At 36.2% G+C, this 20,786-nt stretch overlaps 1 protein-coding gene across 1 annotated transcript; it reads left to right on the plus strand.

Annotated features, from left to right (window-relative positions):
• The first annotated feature begins 1,537 nt into the window (after positions 1-1,537).
• Positions 1,538-20,395, plus strand: LRRCC1 (leucine rich repeat and coiled-coil centrosomal protein 1). The gene is made up of 19 exons (XM_082754314.1): positions 1,538-1,608; positions 1,704-1,909; positions 2,262-2,327; positions 3,504-3,671; positions 4,490-4,659; positions 4,762-4,971; positions 5,787-5,989; positions 7,014-7,197; positions 7,527-7,675; positions 8,992-9,196; positions 11,632-11,771; positions 13,179-13,380; positions 14,242-14,427; positions 15,525-15,699; positions 16,444-16,607; positions 17,185-17,393; positions 17,598-17,735; positions 19,218-19,353; positions 20,048-20,395. The coding sequence occupies exons 1-19, from the start codon at positions 1,550-1,552 to the stop codon at positions 20,168-20,170; spliced, it is 3,093 nt and encodes a 1,030-aa protein (XP_082610440.1). The 5' UTR covers positions 1,538-1,549; the 3' UTR covers positions 20,171-20,395.
• The last annotated feature ends 391 nt before the right edge of the window (positions 20,396-20,786 follow it).

Raw genomic sequence — 20,786 nt, forward strand, 5'->3', positions numbered from 1 at the left:
GAGTTCAAGAAGCATTTGGACAATGCTCTCAAACACATGGTCTGATTTTTTAGGTGGCCCTGTGTGGAGCGAGGAGATGGACTCAATGACCCCTGTAGGGTACCTTCAATCTCCAGATACTCCACAATTGCATGAATATATGATACTCGTGTCTGGGCACTCCTGGTCTGCAGGAAGATCTCTTCTCATTACATATCACCAACCCCAAACCCAGCTGCGTTGGGTGTAAATGGCAGGGTTTTGGTAACAAGGGAGGTTGTGGAGGTGGTTTCTGTGTGTGCCATGGTCACCTCCAAAAGACCCACTGCAAGGCACAGCTGAGCCTGGCAGTGAAACTGGTGGCACCTCTGGCAAAATGCACTTAAGAAAGGGCAGAAAACACTGCACAGGCAGAAGAAAAGTGAACAAAAAGTGTAAGAAACAGCAGTGTGAGCACCAGGGTAATTGAAGAAACAGTGGAGGAAGTGCTCTAGTGGCAGAGCAAAGATTTCCCTGCATCCTGTGGAGAGGCCCATGGTGGAGGAGGTAAAAGCATGAGAGAGCAGCAGCGAGATGCTGTTAGTGACTGCAGCCATCCCTTCCCCATTTACTCACAGGGACTGAGGAGGGCTAGGAGGACAGCTGGCTATGAGGAAAAGGGCTTGGGGGAAGGAGGTGGCAGATGAATGTATCTTTTTTTTTTTTTTTGTTTGTCCTGGTTTTGGCTAGGATTGACTTAATTTTCCTCCTAGCAGCTGGTAGGGTGCTATGTTTTGGATTAGGATGAGAAGAGTGCTGATAACACAATTGTTGCAGAGCAGTGCTTACACTAAGCCAAGGACTTTTTGGCTTCTCACACTGTCCTGACAGTGAGCAGGCTAGGGGTGCAGCAGGAGCTGGGACGGGACAGACCCAGGACAGCTGACCCAAAATGGCCAAAGGGATATTCCATACCATATGGCATCATATGGAACAATTCATATGGGGGAGCTGGCTGGGGTGGGGGGACCAGCTACTCGGGGAGAGGCTTGGCATCGGTCAGCAGATGGTGAGCAATTGCAATGTGCATCACTTGTTTTGTACACGTTATTATATTTTTATTAATTTTATTTGTTATTATCCTTTCTTTTCTGTCCCCATAAACTGTCCTTATCTCAACCCACAAGCTTTCACTTTTTTCCCAATTCCCCTATCCCAAAAAGGCAGGGGAGAGAGGGAGCGAACAGCTGTGTGGTGCTTAGCTGCCCCCCAGGTTAAACCACAACATTGCTTTTCACTTGTTCACTTGTTGACTTTTTTCTTTTTCATTGTTTAGATGACCTTGAAGGTCTCTCCCAACCTAGACGTTTCTAAGCTTCTAAGGGCACCCGCGTCAACGTCGGCCCCTCAACCGGCAAGCCGCGGCGTCACCTACCGCAGTGCGCATGCTCCGAGCTGCCCTCTCCCCCTCCCACCAGACCCTTTCTCGCTATGCGCCGTGCCCATGGCAACGGGCGGGGCGGCGCTTTGCGGCAGGGCTGTCGTAACGGCGCCGTGAGGAGCGGAGGGAAGTTCGAAGCGCGGCGGCGGGATGGCGGCGGAGCGGGGCGGCCCCGGGCAGCCCGGCCTGGCGGAGGGCGGCGGGCAGAGGTGAGGGGGGCGCCCTGAGGGGGGGCAGCGGGCCCTGAGGGGCGAGGGGAAGCAGTGGCCGTGCCCGGCTTGACGGCGGGTGCCTTTCCCTGCAGCCTCCTGGACGTCGCCCGGGGCTCGGAGCCGCAGACGCTGGACGCCAGCCGCCGCCGCATCGCCAGGATCGAGGGGCTCGGCCGCCTGCGGGGCCTGCAGCACCTGGACCTGTCCGCGAACCGCATCCGCCGCATCGAGGGGCTGAGCGCCCTGGGGAGCCTGCGCACCCTGAATCTGTCCGGCAACCTGATAACGAAAGTGGAGGGTCGGCAGTGTTTGTTTCAGTCCGTTTGGCAGCGTAGGAAGCTTTTCTGAGAGCTGTGGTAAAGCTTCCTTCTGGGAAGCATGCCTCTGCTGAGGCTCTGCTGAGTTAATACAAACTGCTAGCCTTGTGTAAACTATAAAATATGTGCGTGCTGTCTGTAAACATCATAGAAAGATGCCTTTGAATGGAAGGAAAAACTGACTCTTTTTCCTTTATATTATCATCACAGTTTATTGTTACAATTTGTAGCTATGATTTTTTAAAAGACTGACTTACTCTGCAAGTCTTGACTTGACAAAGCAGAGCATTTTACTCGAAATCTGACTTTCTCTTTTTCCCTCACTTTGTTTAGGACTGGAAAAGCTCTTTAATTTAACTGCGCTGAATTTGTCATATAATCATATACACGATCTCTCTGGTAAGTAGCCTGGGCATGTGCATCACTTCAATTAAAAAAGACCAGGTATATTTGCAGAGGTTTCTAGTAGTTCAGGCGATTGACTAAGTAATGCTGATAGAGGCGGCAGCTTTAAATTTTCTTCTTTCCTGGGTTGTGCATGAACTGGAATTAGTTCTAATGTGTTTGGCAAGGCTGAACTTCATGTCTGTAAACTTGACCATAGCAGTTTATAGGTACTTCTGTTTAGCTGCATGGGAACAGGGGTAAAAAAAAAAAATGTCTGCCTGCAACATCTGGTGTTGCTGAACAGTGGGTTTACAAATTGTAACTGCTCAGAGCACCTGATGTAGTTGGGTAAAATTCCCATCAAGAATTGTGAAGCATGAAGATTTCTATTTTTAACAATGTGTAATGGCTTACAAAAGGAGACAGGCTATATTTTTCTCACGTGTATGATCTATAATAGTCTGGACTGAGTAAATCTGGAAGCCCAGTAACTGTAGCTACTAATTTGATGAACAAATGTTTTGATTTTATGTTCTTTACTTGAATTAAAAGTATTGTAAGTAAAATGGGTGAAGAAAGCAGAATTTTCTCCTTTCGCAGAGAACAGAATTTTACTTCTTTACTGTGCTAGAGAAATAAAACTTAAAGAGATATTGTCATATGTATAATGTATGAATTTTGCCAAAATTTTGCCAAATCTGTGTCATGGTTTAGTACTGTGTCAGTGTATTGAACTCCCTGTTCTGTTCACAGCAATGTACAGTAAACATTTTAAACTTATTTCCAAAGTGAAAAATCCAGTGCTCCTGGAAGATGCTTCCAAAAGATTCCCATCTTCCCTTCTTATAGGATAAAAATACAACTTTGGGTATGATGGGGAAATTCTAAATCTTTTTTGTTGAAATGGTCAGTCATTGTTTCTAACTAAGATATTAAGCTGTAGAACGAAGGGAGTTTGTAGTAGAAATTGAAGGGTGTTTGTAACAACTTTTGTTAATGAACTAAGTTATGAAAAGGAACTTTGAGCAACATGTTTATTTTATTAAAATTTATTTTATCAAACATTGGTACATTGTTTCCAATTATGATGTACTGTTTACTGAATATTTTTCAACAAGATGCAATTTGGTCTAACCCCTGTAGTCTACAATCATAGCAGGAATCCTTTTTTTTTTTTTTTTCTTATAGGATTCCAGTGCCTTCACGGAACCAGTTATAAGCTTAGCTGTATTGATCTTCACAGCAACTGCATAAACGATATTAATCATTTACTTCACTGCTTAAAGGGGCTGCACTGTTTGACCAATCTGACACTGGAAAAAAATGGAAAGACCAATCCAGTTTGTCAGACAGCAGGTATGGATCTCACATCAGGTAGATGATTTGTAGTAGATAATTACTAACTTTATTGGTCAGTAATTTCCTTTAAACTGTTGACCAGGTTCTGAAGCTTGCAAATTCATTCTTAAGCTGGCCACTCTGTCAAAATAAATTTCTGTCAAATGAAGTTCTGTCAAAATGAATTTGTTTCCTATAGAGCAGTCTTTTATTTGCTCAAAGTATATTCTCAAAGTTGTAAATCTTGTACGCGTTAATAAGGTTCAACTACGTGATTAAGGCACATAAAGTGCCTTAAGGTTAACTCTTACTTTAGGTTAAGGCAGGAGGTGGACAAAAAGCAAATTGCAGCAAGAGGAAGATGAGATAAAAGCACTATTAACCTTTCCTCCTTTTCCCACAGCATCAGTAAGCAGTGACAGGCAGATTGTAAGACACTGCATGTAAGTTGTTAATATAAGTAGCATTTTCATTCACTGAAAAAGGACAGAGTTAGGGGTAGTCCTTTCAGAACTTGCTTTTCATTACATTTGTGTATCATTGCATTTGCACCAGTTGTTCTGGTGCAGTAGGTCTATATGAAAAAGTTGTCTTTGCAACTGCCGGTAGTGGTTGGGAAATCTCAGTGTAGACCAGGGCTGTGCAGGCGCCTTCCCAGTTCTGTTGTTTTATAATGTTTTCTGTTGAAAGCCTTTATGAGTAGGGGATTGGTGAGGCACTTGTAGATAACTCACTACTTTTTCAATGATGACAAGGTACCTAAAATACACTACAAGTCCTTTTTTCACCCCCTTTTTTTTTTTTGAGATTAATTTCAATCCAGTCTTTTCCTTAAGGTTATAGAGAAACTCTTCTTCAGAGTTTGCCCCAGCTGATGGTTCTAGATGGAGTAAGTGTTTATGGTGAACCAGTCGACCTGGCAGAAGGAAATTTGAACAATTTGCAATGTTTAGAAGACATTTTGGACTGTTTGGTTTCACCTGGGTCCCCTTCATCCAAACATCAGGTGCCATAGTTTGTGTGTACTGAATTTAAAATTGATAGATTTTATTTTTTTATACTGCATGCAACTCATTAATGTTACAGGGGTTGTCTTTCCTTTTGACAGAATGACGTTGCGTTACCAGTGGTGACACCACATATCGACCAGGCATTAGCATATTTTCGTCAGCGTACAAAAGTACCAGCACAAAGTTCTGTCAGCTCCTCTACAGAGCTTGTTTCATCTTCAGAACCAGAGAAGGCCATACTTGATAAAATACAGAGTGAGATGAGGATTAAAAAAATAGAAGATCAAATTTCAGAAATACTGCAGAAGGTGATTTTTTTTCTATGATTGCACATAAAGTTTTGTTCATAAAATTAGATGTACTTCATTATACTGCAAAAGTTCACCATGACAGACATATGATTTATACTGGTTATGTGTGTGCTGACTTCATACTAACGTGTATCTAGTAATGTTGAAAAACTGAGAGTAAGTTTTTAAAAAAAACAAACACAACACTTTAAAGCTGGAGATTGAACTTTGAATTATGGAAACTTTTGTAGTGACTAAAAACTAGTATATGTGATTGGAAGAACTATCTGATCGTAATATATTACATAGAATACAGAAAACAATTTTCTGTTTTTTTCCCCACTCCAAAGCCATCACTATATGTAATTGAACTTGAGTGAAATATGAAATGTAGCAAAACAGCTGCATTATAGAGTTTGTAGAAGTTTATTTTGCTAAGTAATAGGTCAAGTTGGTCTGATATGTTTGTCAGGTTTATTTTCATGTACTTTGATAACAGTTTATGCTGTGCCTTGCAAACATGTAATTACTTTTTTTGTACTGTGTTTTACATTTTGCACCAAGCTTCTATGCCTGATCATTTTTTAAGAAACTTCAGGCATTTCAAAAAGATACAATTACATATTGCAAGCATGCAGTTCTGTTGGATTTGTTATATCTAAATCATTGAATTGTTTTAGCAAGGATGGAAGGAGTAGTTTAGAAGCAATTATCTACTTAATGAAAATTATTTTGTAAGTGTTAGCTTTACAAAAACAACATCTAGAAAAGTGTTAGAATTTAGTTAATTAGACATTGTAAAACGTACAAATAAAATCTCGATTTGTTCGTAGGTATCTGAAGCCTCAAGAAGGGAAGCCCCTCCAAATGTTCTTAAACCTAAAAGAGACACAGATCCAACTTCTGAGAGCGATCATGAGAGTGGGAAAGAGAGCAATAAAAAGGTTGTGAAAAGAAGCAAGATCCCTACTTACCGTAGAACTACCTTATCTACTAGATGTCATTCAAATCATCCTAAAAGCAAGGTAACTAACAGGTATGTCCACGTTTGCCCTATAAAGGAAAAAATAACTAAGCTGAACATTGTCAGGGAGAATGTAGTTTGTCCTGAAATATTTTATGAAAGTGTTAGGTTGAATAAACTAGTTTCCTGTTAATAATGCCCCTAAAAATCATTAGCTACTAAGGCTTTACAACAAATTTATTGATTAAGAAAACAATTGTGTCAAATTTCTGAAGTTTATTCTTGGGAGTTGCGGAAATAAAATGAAATACTTGTTAGCTGGCCCAGCTGATAAATGTCCAAGCCCCTTTTTTTCTTAGTCTGACTGTTTATATAAAATCTTGCATCCTTATTTTTCAGTATTAGTCTTTTATGTGCCTTGTATTTTGAAATGGTAACACATCTTTGTACTTGTATAGAAATGATGCCTACGTGTTATTTAATTTTTTGAAATTTGTTCTTCATTCAGTCGGTCATTTCCCTGTATGAGCATTTCATGTGAGTCTTTAGGTAAAAAGGAAATTGAACCGAGAATTCAGAAAAACTTTTTCATCTATATTTTATCTTTTTAAATTATAGCAACAGAATTTCATTATGAAAATGCATCGCTGCTTGAGTCAAATTTTTAAAAAATCATGATGTCAGAACAGTCATAAAAAATACAACTGTCCAATTTTTGTGCTGACACTGAGGATATTATAGTAATTTGTTTGATTATATAGTGTATATCAGAAGTGAGCAACAGAAGATGATATAAGTTGGACTACATTAGTCAGCTGCTCTGCTTCTTCAAAAACTCTTTCCTATCTATCTGATCATAAGATGTATTTCCAATAGCACCTACCAGTACTGCATATTTTTACAACTGAAGATTTGAGTTTAGCTGCTTGCTTCATGACATGCTTATAAATTATTTTCTAGGTGGCTTTGAACTGTATTGTTTAGCTTCTATACTTTTACAGTTACATATCTGAATCCCTTGCACTTTTTATGATGGTGTTTGAAGAGATGTTTAAACTCTGCATGTTAAGTATATCTTGATCCCATGCCATTATAGGGAAGAGAGGAGTTCTTCAAAGTATCCTCATTCCCATCAGAGAGACTCTAACCTCAATTCATCATCGGATGCTCCAGATTTGGAAGTAGTGGGAAGAAGAGCTGAAATACTAACTGGAAGACAGAGCAATTTAGAAAAAGTGGATGAAATGAATTCAAATGCCACAGAGGAATCCACATACAGAGTATGTTTTGCATCATTTCAAGTATGAGCGTGTCTTTTCTGGAAGTCAAATGTATGTCTCCTGGTGGAACTCTAAAATTGTAGGTGACAAAAATAATTATATGTAGATAGCTATTAAAAATGGTAAAAATAGTGAAGCTCTTTATAGTGTCAACTGTAAGATAATTTGTTTGATTTTACTTGGGGAGGAAGGGGGGCATATCGCTTGAACTTTTCTCTTGATTCAAGGAAGACCAAGTAACCTTGTTGTACAATTATGAATATTGTTCAACATTTTTGGCTACGTATGAGTATTTCCAAATAAGTTGATGCTTACCACTTCTTGCTAAGGCGCTGATTCAGGAACTGGATCAGGAGAAAGAGAGGAGGTGGAAAGCAGAACAAGCAGAGAAGAAGTTAACAGAGCATGTCAAAGAACTACAGAAACATGCAAAAGAAGAAAAGAATATTCAGAGTATGGCTGTATATACTACAGAGAGGTAGGGAAATTAAGTGCTGTAGTATATGCATTTTCTTCTGTAATTGAGTTTATAGGCTCAAGAAATGAGAAAAGGTTTAAAAAACTATACTTGAAAAATGATGCGTCATGAAGTTCTGTTCAAACATCTGTGTTGCCTAATGAAATTCCTTTCTGCAGCTCTGCTATAAATCCAGTATGTGGCAAGACCTGATAGGTTGTCAATGCTTGCTCAAGAAGAAAGAGGGAAACAAGAAATTTCTGTCAGTGCTTAGTGTCCACGTCTTCCTCTTTGTGTCTCAGAATTGTAACAGTATGCCACTGAATTCCAGTTCTAGCCCTCTACTTTCTAACTAATCTGTGTTGTAATTGTACTTTCAGCTGAAGGTCTAGTTAACTGTATTTTGTGTTATGCCATACTTGAAGCTTGCAATTCCCAAGTTCTTTTTCCACCTATACACACTGGCTTTTTTTCCCATGTATGCACAAAAGTTTTTGGTAGGCCAGAGTTGGCGAGTAGACAGTGTGTTGTGCAGGTCAGGTCTAGTGTGACTTCATATAGACCACTATCATAATCCTTCAATTTCTGAACAACTTCTTCCTATTTTTCAGAATTTCTCTCTTCTAACGTAGTTGTCAACAAACAATACTTTGTTCAGAGATGTCTCTTATGTTTGTCTTTCTCAATTGCACCTTGTGGATCAGGTGCGTTTGCTTACAAGTGCGTCCTGAGCTACTATCGATGGTTGACTGTGATTATTACGAAGGTGGTGAGGCCCTGGCACAGGTTGTGGATGCCCCATATCTGGAGGTGTCGAAGGCCAGGCTGGATGGGGCTTTGAGCAACCTGGTCTGGTGGGGGGTGCACCTGCCCATGGCAGGGGGGCTAGAATTAGATGATCTCCGAGGTCCCTTCCAACCCAAACCATTCTATGATTCATTCTATTTCCCATTTTTCTCCTTGTTTCTCCAGGTTCCCTTCCCACCTTTCTTTGTTGCCATTTTGGATATGACTATTATTTTATTCCTTCTGAGATTTAAATGTCCTTAGCTATTCTAATATTTTCTATAGAAGAGCTAAGTTTTTGAAAGAAAAGTATCAAATCAGAAATTGATACTGTAGGTACAACTTAAATATTAAGCAAAATGATATTTGGAATGTAATTTCCTTAATGACCTATTAATGAGGTGGTCTTCAGCTCATTTTCAGTTAAAATGAAGCTCAGTGCAGTAATGCAAAGAAGTGCAAGATGCAGTGCTACGCCAATTAATAAATGTTGCCATAATTGACTAAATTAAAAAATGTTTGCCATGCAACTTGATTGCGTTTATTCTCAGGTTGAAGGAATTGATACTGAAAGAGAGAGATGCTAAAACAAGACTACAAGCAGACATCCAGCAGCTGAAAGGTGAAACTGAAAGACTTACTAATGAGTTAAATAAAGCAAAAAATAAAGAAGCAGAACATCAGAAGGCTATGCAAGCTTTAGAAGAAACACTCTCCAAGATGGAGACACAGAGACTGCAGCAACGAGCAATAGAGGTAAATATTTTTCATGAGTAAATAATACTCAAACTGGATAGCTACTATACTGGTAGGTATTAATAAACGCGACTTTAGACTGCAGTCTTAGTTTTCCACAGTTAAGCTGTTTTTTCTACATTGTGGTAGTTAATAACAAGCATCCATTTTAATTGTCAACTAATGTCTTTAGTAATAGAAATGTCATGTGGCATGTTCTTAAGATAAAAGAGAACAAGTCTTATGTACTTAAGACTAAGAATTGATACCTTTCTGAAGATACAAAGAAAGGAGAAAAATTTTTTAAAATGTGGCTGAAATCAATAAAGATTTTATAGTACTAATGAGAGAGAAACCTGATGGTTCTGTTTGTTTTGTTGGTTAAAAATTAAATGCTTTTAATCATAACCAAAGAAAATTGATTTTAAAACTCTGTTGTGTTTTTTTTTTGTTTGTTTGCTTGGAGTATTTATTTGCTTGTAGTTCTGTTTTTTATTCTTATATGCCACTGTTTCTGACTGAGTAATTCATTGGTGAATTTTCAGTGGCTAAATGCAGCTCCCCCACTATTTTTTTTTGTTAGAATATATTTGTATATCAGCTCATTTGTGTTTCCGAATGCGTCCACTTACAGAAACTGAATCTTAATAAATCCATCCTCAAAAGTCTCTGAACTGCCAGTGTATGGTGCTCAGTTCTGTCAATCAGATACCCAAAAAGTAAGCAGAGAACTGGGGAGTGTGCATACAGCCAAATCCTCATTTTGAACAAACAGATTTAATATAACTTCTCTTTATTTCATCAACTCTAGGAATAATGAATTCTAGAATACTTTATAGAGCTTTCTTATAGTATAGGCTAGTATCTTCCAAGCAAGACGCTTACTGCCATCAGTGGTAAATTATCATTTCTCTATGCAGTCACTGTATAAGGTTTTCAGTCAGCATGACTAGATTATTTCTTTAAAGGGTTCAAGATTCCATGCGTCTGAATTTTTACCCTGTTTTCTCTCACTGTTTAAATTTGCAAGTGTTCTCATTTGATTATTTTTTTTATTATTTTTCAATTTAGGAGGCAATTACCTCCTTTCATCCACAAAACAAGAGGGATACAGTGGGCTGCGTCTAAATGCTCTTTAAATGCTCTTTCTCATTTAGAACATGGAGATTTGTTTTCTTACACATGCCTCACAATAGTACAGTGGTATTCATACAGCTGAAGTTAGCATATAAACTGTAAAACTGAAAGTTATGCAGAAGCACATATTGCTTCCAGTGGCTGCTGTCTCCTTTAATAATGTTTTTTCTAACTCAATAGGATATGCTGTATAGCTTTTCTTTATTTTTTTTAGATTTTGATAGTTAAATATGAAGTTGAAAGGAGAATTTTGAAGGAATTCAGAAAGAAAATCATTTTGTTTTGCATCTTGTTTTGTGGAGGTTGAATTTTCTGTTTGTTTCTGGTGGGAGCTGGAAATTAAACTAGGTTGTCTTGATTGTGTTTAGTTCTGCCATTAGATAACTAATGCATAAAGTAATCTTGTAGTCTATTAACCTTTCACAGCTTCATTACTCTTGAAAGCAAACAGATTAGAATTGTGCTAGTACAGAATTTGGAGAGAGGTGCTGAGTCCATTGCTTTGCTTAGGAGGACAGATTGACAGGGTAGTTAAGTTATTAATGCCACTTGAGCACACAACTAATGAGGTGAATTCATGAAACACTTCTAAGGAGTGAGAATACCAGCGTTAACATCACTTCCACTGTTTCTGTAGCAGTGTAACTTCTGAAGCATCTTGATTCTCAATTACCATTTCATGAGTAATTAAAACTTTTTTTATAACTATTTTATTTTTTTCTGCTTGCCAAGACAGCAAGGATTTTTTTTCTTTTTTTTTTTTTTTTTATGTAAAAGGCTTCAGATTCTAGAACAGAATTCTTCATGAATGCTTCATGGAAAAAGTGGAGTATTCCATCTGCTATTTATACTGCATCTCCATTTTGTGTAAAATCACTAGAAAGCAGCTCTGTTCAGCAACTTTAAACTGTAAGATTTAAGATGTTTGGATTTGGAGTGTTTAAAGAAAAATAGTGATACCAAATACAACTATAAATGTTTTGCTTGAAACCAATACAGGTATTACTATGAGAGCTTTTTTGTTTTGTAGTAAGATAAGCTAACACTTAGATCTTAAACATTTAGTCTTCAATTTCTGCACATGTAACAGTTTATTAAGTAAAAAATATCTTTTGCCTGGGGAGGTAACATAATAAAATTCCATAAAATCTTGTGAAAATACTGTCAGTTTTGGAGCATGATGTAAACATAACGGCCTGGGTAGACATGCATGATGCTTTTATTAAAGCACCTGCTCATTTTTATTCTAGTACAAGATCTAAAGAATAGATGATAGTTTTAAGAATCTTGTTCCTCTTGTTTTTATGAATTCTATACAGATGAAACACGTGCAAGAAGCAGAACTTAAAGCATCAGCAAATGAAAGAGAAGTACAGTTACTCCGAATATCTCTTAGACAGCAGAGGGAGAAGGTAAAACAACTACATGAACTTCTTATATTAAAAGAACAAGAACAAAGGTATGGGATCTTCTATTTTATTTTCCCAACAAGTTAATAGAGATGTTAGCGTTGCAAATGTTTTGTTTGAATGTGTTCTCCCAACCATGTGGGTGGCTTTTTGTTTTTAATGGGAGATATGTGCTTTGTTTAAAACAGGAAAAAAAAGTAGATGTCTTCCCACACATTCCCATGCCTATTTAAGGATGTCTTCAAAGCTTTTTAGACTCCTGACTTGCAAGATCATGTAGGCAAATGTTCTTACAGTCCTTCTGTTCTTATATTCTTGACTTATTATATGGCTGAACCCTCTTGTGTTTTAAATACATGATCTTTAATCTAGGAAACAATCAGGTAAAAATTAAAATCACATTTGAATTGTTGTCTGAAGGTCTACATATACTTAAGTAATACAAAGCATTGCCCAAATTGTCAGCTTCTATAGCATCTTGTGTTAGTGTGAGTGGGTGGGTGGGTGGCTTGATTGGCTGTTTTTCCCCTTTCCCTTCCAAGTTTGCTTTTTTGAAGAGTACTTGAGCAGAAGTTCTATATTGTTGAGCTAGTACAATCAAATATGTGTACAAACTAAAGCAAGTCGTGGTGTTTTCTATACTAGTATTTGAGGAAGGTTATTGATTTATTTTTTTTTTAAGAAAGCTGGTAACACATGCTAGACTTCAAGATTACGTGTATTCGAATGTCAAGGTAATGGAAGATGGAAAGATCTCATAGCTACGTTTTGAGACCTTTTGATCGTTCCCTTATAAATCTCCAGAAGATTTAATGTGAAGGACAGCAGGCTTGTTTTTGCATTAAAGCAGTTGAAGAGAGTAGTCTTAAAGTGCAGGGTAATTCTTCATCATTCTCTTATGGGGATGTTCCCGTTCAGGAAGGAGCTCTTTTTTTATATACTGAAGCTCTTTATGTTGTTGTTTAGATTGCTGTTACTTCTCAAATTTGGGGTCTGAGTGGGGAGTAACAGTTGTTTGGTAAGGAAGGAGAAGAGAATAAATGCAGGAGAGGGTGTCTGTTTTTCCTGTGGTTTCAATAGTTTTCCTGATTTACCATGTTTTCCAGATCTTTGTGATTCCTTGTTAACTGCAAAGCAAACAAACACTAGCTAACAGCAAAAGAATAACTGGATAATTCCTACAAAAGTTTGAATTAAAAAGTGAAGTTGTTCCTTTCTCTGGGTGGTGGTGGTAGTAGTAGTAGTAGTTAATGCGCTTTTTCCTATCCCAAGGCCACTGTCACAGAAGACTGTGATCTGTCAGTGAAACTAAGGAACATATTCCCTTTATTATATAATTTATCATTTTGCTAGTAAAATTTTTGTTACTAAAAATCGTAAGGAAACCAACTGAAGTAGCTTTGTGAGATACTGTAGTTCTTTTCTCTGTAGTTCTTGCATGTGCTTGGTAACTCCAGGAAAGAACTTGAAACCCGAGTTGCTTTACATGGACCTGAATTTCAAGATGCTTTGTCAAAAGAAGTGGCTAAAGAGGAGCAGAGGCATGAACAGCGTGTTAAAGAATTTCAGGAGAAAATTAATATGTTAAACCAGAAGTATACAGAGTTAGAAGATGAATTTCGTTTAGCTTTAACTATTGAAGCGAAAAGGTTTAAAGAGGTAAGCTCACAAGAACATTTGATCTCAAACTAGACAGAGCTGTTGTTTAAGTGCTCTTAAACGTGTCGTATTCTTTTGATTCTTAAGGTGTTTGTTCCAAGGATTCTTCACATAAAATACTAGGATTCCTCGTAAATATACTAGTAAACCTTGAATTATCCATAATGAAAACCTAGATACTAAATGCTGTCAGTATACACACAGCAAAAAATGCGTTTTTTGTTCATAAATAAAAGTTAATGAAAAGAAATTAAAAAAACTTCTATCTGGTAGTCTTTTAAAAAAAAAAATCCTTTTCTATTAGAATATATTATTGTAAAAAGTCCTGTTGTCTCTTGATAAGAAGGTTATAGCTACGTGTACATTAGTATATTTAATTAAGCTCTCTAGTGTTTCAAAATTGAAAACTGAATTCAAAATTGATTTTTGAAATTCAAAATCAAAATTTGTGTACTGAATTCCTTAGATAACTTCTATGGCTAGTGTTGATGTTATTTTAAATGGTAAGAGAAATAAATACAACTTTAAATGTTTTGTCTTAAATTGGGTTTTCTTCATTTTAAATCAGTGTTATTTTCACCCTTCAAATCTCTCTCTTAAAACTGAATTCTGAATTTTTTCCTTGTAAGTTCTTCTTTCCAGATCTTAAATGTTGTTTTACCTCATACAATTTAGAGTGTGCTTCTGTCTTTTGAGCTCTGCTTTTTTCTGGTCTGCCTCCTATGCTTCCATGAAGATTAATTTCACATTATTGTTTCTAAACTTACTTTCTTCCTTTATTTGAAAATAAGATGACATTTATAGGCATGTATGCATGCTTATTCTCAAATGTTAGTATTAAGAGTTCTTATCAAATTTTAGGTTAAAGAGAATTTTGAAAATGCTGCTGCTGATCTAGTTGAACATCAACAAACCCTCTTTCATCTTCAACAAAAGGAAAAAGAGATGACAAGTCTGATCCAAGACTTGACAAGTATAGTGAAAGAACAGAAAGCAAAGATTGCAGAATTAATGAAATCAAATCAGGAAGCCACAGCAAACATAAAGGTACAAACACTATGGTACCCTTATAGCAAAATCCAGAGTCATTCATGTATTTAGAGAAAGTGCAGTTCTTCCCCCCCCCGATGAGCACTAATGGTGTATATGTAATATAGTAGTGACTCTAAACAGAGATTTAAAAACCTTAATTTACAAAAGGTCAGGGGTATTAATGCAAGATAATGAAATATGGTTCTGCAGCTAAAATACTAGGTGGACACTGTATGTGAAGTAAAATTGAAACTGCTTAAATATTCCATTGTAGCAGCATATTCATTATCTGCATAATACCTCTGAGAGGTAAACAAAATTATCAATATTAGTTCTTACCTGCTAATTGCCTTATTTTAATATTACATACCATGGACATGGTTGCTTTAACTTATACTACTAATCTGTCCTAGTACAGCATAGTACTGTTATCCACAAATAGTTCTTAAGCGTCTTAGGAACATAACTAACTGTTCAACAACTTTGAAGTGTAATCCAGTGGATGTATGTATCCAGCCTGTCCTACATAACTGCCCCTGCACAGCTGTTTTTAATCTCCTTGCTACACATTACTATTGTGGTGTCCAAACAAAACATGATTCTGCCAATGAGTGATGTTTGTTGCTGAAAAACAAAATACAGTTATAGTAATATTAAACACAAGGAATATATAAACCAAAAACTTGTGGAATTGAAGATAAATCTTTATTGTGGGAAGTTCAAAAACATCACAGCTTCATTTGTCTTTTGGATTGGTTTTTAATGTCTTAAGAGAACCAATGACAGCAAAAGTTTCTGACTTGCACATTTACAATATGTAAATGGATTTTTATAATGGCATTAATAATTTAAGATGGCTATTTAAGAAAACAGCTTTATAAACAATTTTCTGGGATTTAAGTATTTCTATTTGAAGCAAATGTTTGTGTCTCATTAATGGGAAGAGGGTTTTTTTTAAATCAGGTAGAAGCTTATAGGCAAGCAGAATATTCCTCAGTTCATTTAATTTGCAGTAATACTTTCCTGGGTGGCTAGCATTGATTGAAATTTTGAATACTTATTTTAAAGGATCTTATTTTCTTTTCCCATTCCCTGAATGAATATTCATACAGTGCCGAACTGAAGAACTTGAAACTGTGATTGAGCAGGACAAAGCAAAGGCTGTTCAGGTGGAACTTCTGAAGAAGGAAAATGGAAAACTTATTTCTCAGCTGACTGCCCAGGAATCTGTTATTGATGGATTAAAAATGGAAAGGAAAATATGGGGGCAGGAGTTGGCACAACAGGGTAAAACTTTTTTTTATTATTATTATTCTTTCTATTGCAATAAAAATGCTGGTGTTCAGTATCATACTTTTCAAGTAAACATCCTAATATATCTGTAATCATAAGAGGGTGTTTGGATGTCTTGTTTATCTTAACCAGTTGTAAAGATGACATGGAAAAATAGATCTGTTGTATACAGGCTGTTTATGAGAACTTTAACTGCAGTTGTGTTAGTTGTGAATACACTTAGTTATATTCTACATCCCCAAAATGTCAAAATAGAAATGCCATAATGTTATACAAAACACTTTTAGATAGAAAGCTATGAAAGGATGTGTTTGTAGTGTTATTTAACACTGCATGTCTATCAGAAGTCCAATGTGAAAATTTCAGTAGACTACTTGTAAAAATAAACAATGGTGCATTAAATACAGGGTGAAAAAAGGCTTTGCCTTTTTTTTTTCCCCCTGATTCATGTGACTCTTAGCACCATCTTGTGGGTTCTTTGAGATTGGCTGTGTGTGTAACAATTACTGTTCATTTTTTGTTAGGCACGTTTTCAAAGGATAAAATACCAACCTTTAGTTCTGCATTCCTTTAAAGTATTTTCTGCTTGCAGATTGAAGTGATTGTGTTCGTTTAGTATTGTAATGTCAATGGAAAGGAAATAAAATTAAAAAAAAAAAAAAAAACACAAACAAAAAAACAGATCTTGAAGTTACCTGTTAACAGAGTGTTGTAGTACAAATATCCTGTTTTATCCAGGAGCTCATCTTTCTCAAGATCGGGGAAAGCTGGAGGCAAAAATTGAGGTTTTAACAAACGAGATTGAGACATTAAAAAAGCAAAAGGAACAGGACAGTGATACTATAAGAATTAAAAACAAGATAGTGGATGACCAGACGGAAACAATTAGGCGATTAAAAGAAGTAAGTTGGATGTGTGATAATTAATGTGCTTATTTAAAATTAAGACTTGTGGTAAAAGTTATGGTAAAGACTGATGAAAGCTGGCTCTGCACTCCTAGTTTTACTCAGAAAGTATGATTAGGCTGTCAGTGACAATTGATTCACTGGGAGCAGAAGAGGGCCTTGTACTAACTTAACGTGTGGAAATGTTGAGTTTGTACAGATTGTCTTCTCTTTGCCTCGCTTCATTGTTCTTGATAATGATTGTGAGAGAGGAAAAGACTAGGATAAGACTTCTTCCTGTGTTACTAGAAAAAAAAAAAAAACGAAATTTGTGTCAAGTTTATTTTGCAACGTAAATATCTCTTCTGCTTGTGTAAGTCAGTGTTTTAACAGAGCAGCTCCTATGTTTTGCTCAGTTTATTCCATTCATCTCATTCAGAGACTTAAAACTTTAGCTTATTAATCACATCATTCTGCTTTGTTCTGTTTAGCATAGACTAAACACCCTTTTTTTAAGGGTAACAGTTGAAATTGGAGGGCATTTTTGTGTTCTGAAATTGGAGGGCATTTTTGTGTTCTGAAATGTTTCTTAAAGAGCTTACAAGAAAAAGATCAACAAATGAGAAAGCAGCATGAAGAAAATAAGAAAGCTCAGAAGGTTTTACAAGTGCAATTGGATGAAAAAGCTGTTGAATTTGAAGAGCTAATGGAAAAATTAGAAAGGCAAAGTGAAAGAAAAGAGCAATTAAAGCAACAGCTAGAAGAAAAAGAAGTAGAACTTGATGACATTAAGAAAGCACACAGGTGATGCACATAATTGACTATAATTCTTTGGGATCATAATTGTATACAGAATTTCCATGAAGGTTTTTTTGTTCATAGAGTACTAACTTGCTATTAAAACCCACAGAAATTGGGGAGGGGGAGGAAAAATGGAAACATGAAAAACTTTTCTCTGTCCTCATAAAAAGTGGCATCTGCATTCATTGTAAACATATGTGTTTTCAGTGCACTGAAAAAGAAGTGGCAAGGTAAAGGGGAGCTGTTGAGTCAGTTGGAGGTGCAAGTTAAACACATGAAAGAGAGCTTTGATACCAAAGAGAAGAAGCTGATCGAAGAGAGAAATAAAAGTCTTCAAACTCAGAGGTGAAAACCTTAACACTAATAGTATATTTTGTGACTGCTCAGTTACTATAGAGTTGAAGTCCTAATAAGTATACAAAATGTTTATTATACAGTGACAGAATGCACAATGCTTTTTTAAGTACTTGATGAGCTCATTTCCAGTGAACAGTGTGTGTAGAAATAATTCTTGCTATACAGGCAACTTTAATACATGGAACCTGACATTCAGTTACGGTATTTGTTCTATATACTTTTTAGCTATATTCCCATTTGGTTTGAAAACTATTAGAGCCTACACTTATGCCTCCTTAGTATGCTTATGTGATAGTGACAGGTATACAGTCATCGTGTGCTGTCCGGAGTCATGCAGTAAAGATCATCATGCACTTGAGGCACAGGCTCACAGTCTGTAACAGTCTGGAAACCAATATCCATACCCCAGAAAATGACCTAGGATGTAGGTGATGCTCAGTTGCTTGACTTCCGGCGTTATGGAGAAATATGGTAGAACACTGCCTGTGATAAGCTTAGATTGGTAGTAGGATTTGTACTTTAGCCCCCTTTCTCTTGTTTTTCCTTCTTCTTCTCAACTATTCTTAAGAGAAGACTAGCTAATTAGTAAGACTGCAGATTTATCTAGCAGAAATAGTCATCCTAGGCCATTCCTTTAGTAAAATGTGGTTAAGTTTTTTTGCTTTTTAAATTAAATGCTTTTATTAAGCACTCTTTAATTAAGAAAGGTCATCTGATTAATAAATCAAAGAAATAAATCAAAGAAAATACCTTGATAGTCAAGTCTGATTTAAAAAACAAACAAACAAAAAAAAAACAGCAACTACACCTGAAGAAATGGTTGCAAATGGTTACACAATTGCAATGGTTGCAAATGGTTACACCTTTGGAATGGTTGCAAAATCAGTCACGAAACTGAAATTTTATCCAAAATAATTATTTTGTTTCAAAAATTTGGTGTAAATTAATTCCGTAGTGGAATAAGTTGCTTTGCTTTGTTACTGCAGATTTTAGAATTATCGCCTAAAAGCACAAATTGCTTGGAATCAAGGAAATGTGAAGGAGTGTCAGTGAAGTAGACACTATTTTGTTTGTGTGAAACTCAAGCCTGCAGGCAGTCTACAGGATCTCATAGTCTAGTCATTTTTTTCTCAGGAAGCAAAAGTATGATAAGCCAGTGTTTGAAAACATATGGAGCTCTTAGCCATGTTGGCAGTAGCAAGTCTGAATTTTTGCATTGTTGCTAGTGATTAAATGTTTCAGCTATTGGTGATTAACTGCTTCTGTTAAGCAGAATGCCAGAAGCCCTAAATATGGTGCATGAAACTAGAGCATGCACTGGAGAAAACAAGATATCTTCTGAAGTCAGATACTGAAATAACTGTCTTTGTTCCTGTGTTGGTAAATCCTTAATGAAACGTAGAATTAGACAAAGCAAAATACTTAATATTTTTGGTTGTTTTTAAGAGTGTACCTTTCTTTATTTTTTAGGATTGCTATGGAGAAGCTTCACGAAATGGATGATGCTTTTAGAAAACAACTTGAGTCAGTGTTGGCAGCTCATGAGGCAGAACTAGTGCAGCTGGCAAATGAAAAGCAAAAACAAATTGAAGCAGCAAATGAAAAAGTAATTTTGATACTAGATAAATGTTTATTCTACTTGTATTTTATCGTTCTTTGCACACTAAGAGAATACCTAGAACTGTACTGTCATGGGGTTCTGTGTTCAAGCAAAGTTGTACACTGCATCACTGTTACTAATCGATACCCTACCATTATTTTTGCCTGTATAGATAAGGAATGTTTATTATACCAGATACTCCATTTAACTCACCCATGCCTGTGTGAACAATTGTTTCTGTTGCTATATATTGCATTCTTTCTAGATGTGACAGACTCGTACTTTTTCTATACAAGTAGATATTTTAGTTTTGATACATTACTAGCAATCTCCTAGTAAATTAATACGTTTTTAAACAAAATTCTGCTATTGCAAATTCTGCTTACTGGCAAAATTGCTATACTTATTTAACTGTCTTATACCATATGCCATCGACTTTTTCTGATTCAGAGATTTTTGTCCTGTCATGTCTTTATTGGTGGTGGTTTATCTAGCTCCTTAAGAAAATACTTGTATATTTAACTGTAGTAGTAGTCATAAATATTTTCTTTCCGTAATATAAAGTTTAAAACAAGTTCTCTAAGTTCCATAAGCATGGAACTCCTCCATTTCTTATCAGCGTTAAAAATTGGCAAGATTACATGTTCATTGGTGTATTAAGGAAAAGCAAGAATTATATTTGATCTGTATGTGCTTTCAGGTTTACTGTGTCGAAGAAGAAATGCGTCAGCTTCTACAGGAAATGGCAAACAATAAAAAAGCCATGGAAAATAAAATCAGACGAATTACATCTGCTCTGAGCGACATTCAACAGGATCTTTGAAGCTTTATGCCTTATATTTGAGAGTTGTCCTTCATTAATATATACACTAAAAAGTGTATTAATTTAAACAAATGCACTACAGTGCACTTTTTTCCTTGTTTGCTTTGAAGTGCTTCCAGAGAATAAGTCTTTGTGAAGAATTTTGAAGGTTTGGGAATCAGACAAATATTTATATAGTGTTTTCATAATAAATATTTTTTCTAACCTTTGGTTATTTTTTACTCTTCTGTGAAATTAGATCAGAGTTGATCTATTACTGACATCATCATATGAATGAGGCATTAATGTTCTTAATAAAAGAATGTAAAAATAAGATTTTCTAGATACAAGAATACAAAAATATGTTAAGACAAGCTTTAAGGTTTCCTTCATCTGGATAGAGATTCTTGTAATAAGAGATCCAATAATTTACCTGAAAATGTTTAATCTGCCTTCGTTGCAGCAAGTGGCTTCTAACCAGGCTTTAGAAGTCATAAGCCTTATGCTAATATGACTGTTCTAACATTTACATGATGGAGACTTAAACATCCTCATCTATTTCACTTAAGGGCTCAGAAGCCCCTAAATGTTAATTTTACTGCACTATCCCTGGAAGTACTTGGTGCTATGGTTAGTA

This window comes from Aythya marila, assembly GCF_965140915.1.
Source record: "Aythya marila genome assembly, chromosome: 2".
Classification (NCBI taxonomy): domain Eukaryota; kingdom Metazoa; phylum Chordata; class Aves; order Anseriformes; family Anatidae; genus Aythya; species Aythya marila.